The sequence below is a fragment of the Mandrillus leucophaeus genome, unplaced genomic scaffold, assembly GCF_000951045.1.
Source record: "Mandrillus leucophaeus isolate KB7577 unplaced genomic scaffold, Mleu.le_1.0 Scaffold1514, whole genome shotgun sequence".
Classification (NCBI taxonomy): Eukaryota; Metazoa; Chordata; class Mammalia; order Primates; family Cercopithecidae; genus Mandrillus; species Mandrillus leucophaeus.
The window spans coordinates 61201-66283 of NW_012101493.1; the positions used below are offsets into that span (position 1 = coordinate 61201).

The following is a 5083-nucleotide window of genomic DNA, read 5'->3' on the forward strand; positions in this document are numbered from 1 at the left end:
TGTTCATGTGTTCACAGTGAGGTGGAGAGATAGACAGATCCCATTACTGAGAAATAAAGAAATCCCTACAATGAAGCAGATTAATGGAGGGGACTTCCTCCTTTCCAGGGAGAGAAAAGGGCAGTGCTCAAAACCGGAAGAAAAGCCATGAACAGGAATTCACCGGAAATGGAATGTCCTCAGAAGATCTTATCTTTTCCGTGGGAGGCAGGGTGTGGGTGATTCTTTTTGGATTCTAGCAGCATGGATACTTAGCCATCGCTCGCTAGTAGTTTGTTCCACTGTCATTTCATGTAGTCACTATTGATCCTTCACTGAAGTCTGTAACTGGCATAGCGTCTACGGTCCTGTGAGTGGTGTTTTTGGGGATTTAAGGAGCAGAGCAGTGAAGCGAAGCGTTGCCTTCCTGGCATTGCCATTCCCCATTGGTCCTTCTCCAAGGGAAACTGGTCGTGGTCATCCAGACAGAGACCAGCAGCCGAGTGGATCTGAGATCCCCTGAGAGGGGTGTGAAACACAGGGGAGTCACTGGCAGGTGAGCACTCAGGAGTGCATATGAGACAAACCCCCTGACCCAGAGGAGACTGGATGTCGCGCAACATCCGTGGAGGTCGGGAAGATGGGCAGGACTTCATGTGGTTCCTTCTGGCGTAGGGCATGGCTATGGGTGTGGGTTGCACCATTGCAGTGAAGTGGAGTTTATTTAGATATTTTGGACTGAGGGGTTCCAGGACATGGGAAATGGAGGGTGGCTGGGTCCCAGGAGAGGAGAGTGCAGCTGGACAAAGGGACTTCTGAGACTCGCTGGAATAGACGGAAAGAAGAGAGGGGAAGTTGGGGGCATTTGCCCAGCTTTTGAGTTGTTGTTTATCACAAATTTATAGTGTGGGACGTCTCATGTCTTGCCTGGCACCCTGTTTGTCCAGCCTCTGGTAAGGGGAGCCAATACACAGGAGGTGGTGGGCTTCTCAGGAAGAGGGGCAGGGAAGAGGCCTCTCATTAGTTGGGCTGCTTCCAGAAGTGGGAGACTACCAGAAACCTCCCTCCTCGGAGTCTCCCCAAGGCTCGGCGGAACAGGAGTGTGGCAGGAAGGGGGAGTCCTAGGAACTGGTCCCATGGTCTGGGCGGAGGTCTCCTAGGCCATAGAGGAGAAGAGGGAGGAGGTGTGTCCTATGTGACTCTGGCAGGAAGGATCAGGGAGCCCTTCTGAGACAGCGCTTCTGAAATCGGGCTGGCTGGAACTTTCTGTCAGAAAATCGGAATGACTGAAAAAACTCCCCTACTATGATAGAGGCTAGAGGGTGGGAAAGAGGAAAGTGAGTTGGGGTAGCAGGAATCCTAGGTTCCACAGGCATGGTTTACAGGTACAATACATTGTTGGTAACATGATGGCTCGGGGACAAACAAGCCTGTCTCCAAGCCGTGCAGGTGCATTGAGAGGATGTAGAAATTCTGGATTCATGTCGGACCCGTCTGCATTTCTGCCCTCCTCCACCCAGCATTGAGGGGAGGGCAGGGTAGAACTAAAGCGAATGTTCTTTTCAATCCCTGAATAGGGGCTTGCGTACCTCAGAGGAAGACAGAACACGCACATTTCTCTGCGTTTGTCTTTGTCTCATCCTTAGTCTCTAGACCATTAGCCCCTGTTGCCATGGGAACTGAAGCTGAGTGTCTGATGCATTCACTGGGCTGTGGGAGAAAAGCAGAGTTGGTCCTTGAAATAAAGGCCCCTGGGAGAGGGGATTCTAGCAAGGCAGTCACATCGAAAGAATTCACAATTCCCACAGAGGTATTGATCCCTGCGATTATTAGTACACACACACACACACACCCCACACACACACTCCCAGCCCATACACACACACACAGGCTTCATCCTGAACAGAGATGATGTACGGTGCATCACACTGGCTGGCCCGTAGGGTTCTTGTGGGAGAGGCCAGGTCTCTGCCACCATGAAAGGGGTTACAACTGACACAGTCAGGGAGGGATCCCAGGAAGGGGAGGGATTCCCTTAAATTTGCTTGTTGAAACAGGCAGGGTAAAGGAGGATCCGGTGCAGAGCTTGGATTCATCAGAGGTGGCTGTTGATGTGACCGGTCGCCCTGTTTGGGTGGGAAGGCCCCGAATGACACATGCAGCCAGGCAAGAGCGGTCCCGTGCACCCTTTGCTCTTGGCTTATCCAGCTCCTCCCTCTGAGATAGTCCCACAGGGAGCCCCAGATTGACCTGGGATGGGGATCCCCTCTTTCCAGAGGCACAGTAGAGTTCTCAACGCTGGCAGTTTTCTCCTCCTTACCCTTTCTCCCTCACTGCCCCTTCATCTTGCCCCCCGCTCATCAATCACCCTTTGGTAAAGGACCTCTCCCCTTGTTCCTCTCTCTTTACTCCCTCATCCATTCCTCTACACTCCTTTCCTCTTTCCTCTCTCTTCCTACCTCACTTCAGCCTCCGTCATCACCCCTCATCTCCCCTCTCTGCTCTCTCGCCTCCATGCCTTGTCTTTCCCTTTGTCCTCCCTCCGAGTTCCCATATCTCTCACTGCCCTTTCTCTCCCTCTTTCCTTTCGCATGTTGTCCTCCCTGGTTTTCCCCTCCTTTTGCTTTTACCTTCTCTCTACGCCGTTCCTTCCCCTCACCCTCCCCACCCTCCCTTCCCCTGATACTTACCCAGTGACTAATCCTTAGTTCCTTAAGTGGCACTGGGCGTAACGTGGGCCCTATGTGTTTAGCTTTCAGCCTCGGAGGGCAGTACATCCTAAAGTGAATCACCAACTTAATTATTCCTCTGCAAATTATCATCAGTGATATGAGATTCAACGACAAGGAGCTGTGAGAGTGCACAGGAAGGGAGCTCATTTCTGGGGTGGGCTCAGTGAAGAAAATGTCATTGATGATAGTCTCTGTTCTGCCATCCACCATCCTCTGCTTGCCTCTTTCTGTCACTGCCTTCCCTTTTATGTTGGGGACAACTCTCCTCTTCTATCTTTTGCAGCAGGGTGGGACTCCTCTCATGGTGTCCTGCCCTCCACACCCCAAAGTGTGAGTTCTCATGAAGTCCAACTGGATGCCTATTCCCTGCAACCGGAGCACCCAACAGACCAAAGAGCACGAGGGGTAGTTTCAACTCACCCGGGGACCCTTGTTCTTGCTCCCAGGTTCCCCAGGGCACCTTTGGTCATGTACTTCACTCACCTCTTCTCTTTTTCACCTTCACTTCTCCCTTCTCTTCCCCCTCCCTCTTTCCTGGCTGCATCCTTCTTTCTTAAGGCTTTACCCCATAAAGACAAAGAAACTGGCTGAGGAGACAAAAGAAAGAAAGTAGCAGAAGATGGTAAGGAAACAGGTGAGTGACATCTGACTTAGCTGATTAAGAGAGCTTGATCTTTTTGGAGGGCGTGGCGGGTGCTTGCTCTGTCGCCCAGGCTGGAGTGCAGTGGTACGATCATAGCTCCCTGTAGCCTCGAGCTGCTGAGCTCAAGGGATCCTCCAGCCTCAGCCTCCAGAGTAGCTGGGACTACATGTTAATTTTTTTTTTTTTTTATGTTTTGCTTTTTTAGAGACAGAGTCTCACTTGTGTTGCCAAGAGAGCTTGAGCATCAACTGGCAGTGAGGACAGCCGGAAAGCAACCGACTTACCCCTCTCACCAGACCTTCCAACTGTCTGCCACACTGGCATTGCCGTGTATCCCTGCATCTTGTTGGTAATGGTGGGGGCTGTAAATTGCATGATTGCTCTAGAAAGTGTAGTTAAAAATCACTTAGACACCCAGATCCCCTCTCAGCTCCTCGTAGCATGACAAATCACTCTCCCCCAACTCTGGGAGTTGGAGGACAAATGTACTGTCTGCACAGCATGAACCAGCAGATTTATGGGCTTTGGAACTTCAGACTCACTTGAAGGCATACATCCCAACCCAGCGTAGGGATTTCAGTTGCTGTCTACAGCAATCTGCAGTCCCTCACCTCCGCTGGAGTTTGGCGTCCAGATTGCTGGCATCTTGCCCCTTCTCAGAGATGCAGGAGAGTCTTCCTGTGTAATCTAAACTTCCCCAGAGAGGAGACTTAGTAATATTGGCAGGCAAAGACCTCTGGAGTTTGCTTCGTTAGTAAGCTCAAAACATTTTCTCATTTCAACGTTAGTTTTTCTTAGAGCCATGGGTTACGAAGGAGGATGTTTCTTAATTTACAAACACATACGGGGGTTTGTAATGATCTTTTGTTATTGATTTCTAGATCCCATTGTGGCATTGTGGTCAGAGAATATACAACTCACTGAAGAATCCATTGTTTATGGACATTCCTGGGATTGTATTCATTTAAATATGTTTATGTACACTGTAGTGGAATATAATACAAAAATGGAGTTGCATGAAAAATGAAGGTACCGCTCAGTAAATGGTTCCACAGGGACATCTGATCCCCTACGATCTGGGTTAAGAAATGGTGTACTGTATTGCTGGCAGCTCAAAAGCACTCTCATGCCAGTCACTCTTGTCTTCCACCTCGGCCAATCTAACCACTCTTGTGACTTTTAACACTTGAAGATAATCCCGCCTGTTTGTGAACGCATTACACGTACGTAGAATCAGTACAGTACATATTTTACAGTACATATTTTATAATCTGGGTTTCTCTTGGTTTTTCAGTAAGGTTTTTCTCCTTACTATTGACTTCTGTCGTGCTGTGTAGCTGAATTTCGTTTCTTTGCCTTCCTGCGCAGTATTTTGAATTGTATGACAATGCCACAATTTATTCATGCCTTTTATTTCTAATGGACTCTTCAGTAGTTTCCAGCGCTGGAGTGATTGTGGTGCACGTTCACAAGGATGTCCTTTGGTGGACATGCTTATGCATTTAAGGCTGTGCTTGCAGGACTGCTTTGATTACTTTTTCTTCCTTCGTGGCACTGTAAGTGGTGACGGTGGATGTAGCGGTTTGTATTTATTTATTTATTTATTTATTTATTTTTCCCTGATCTCAGAGGGAAAGCTGTCAACATGTCACCAGTAAGCATCGTTGTTTTCGGAGGCTTTTAAAAAATATTCCGACTGAATCAAGAGCGTTCCCTTTTATTTGCAGTT

At 48.9% G+C, this 5083-nt stretch overlaps 1 protein-coding gene across 1 annotated transcript; it reads right to left on the minus strand.

Annotated features, from left to right (window-relative positions):
- Nucleotides 1-2: 2 nt before the first annotated feature.
- LOC105535911 (putative uncharacterized protein FLJ39060) lies at nt 3-2965 on the minus strand. The gene is made up of 2 exons (XM_011975161.1): nt 2670-2965; nt 3-1689 (listed from the first exon to the last, which is right to left on the minus strand). Exons 1-2 carry the CDS (start codon nt 2919-2921, stop codon nt 1570-1572), a joined length of 372 nt encoding a protein of 123 aa, XP_011830551.1. The 5' UTR covers nt 2922-2965; the 3' UTR covers nt 3-1569.
- Between the last annotated feature and the right edge of the window lie 2118 nt (nt 2966-5083).

Bases quoted from the DNA above. Each gene is read 5' to 3' on its own strand.
- LOC105535911 (XM_011975161.1), bottom strand. From the start codon at position 2,921: ATGGTGGATGGCAGAACAGAGACTATCATCAATGACATTTTCTTCACT. The intron at 1,690-2,669 runs GTAAGTATCAGG...TTTCTCCCACAG, and splicing joins AACTAAGGATTAGTCACTGG to CCCAGTGAATGCATCAGACA.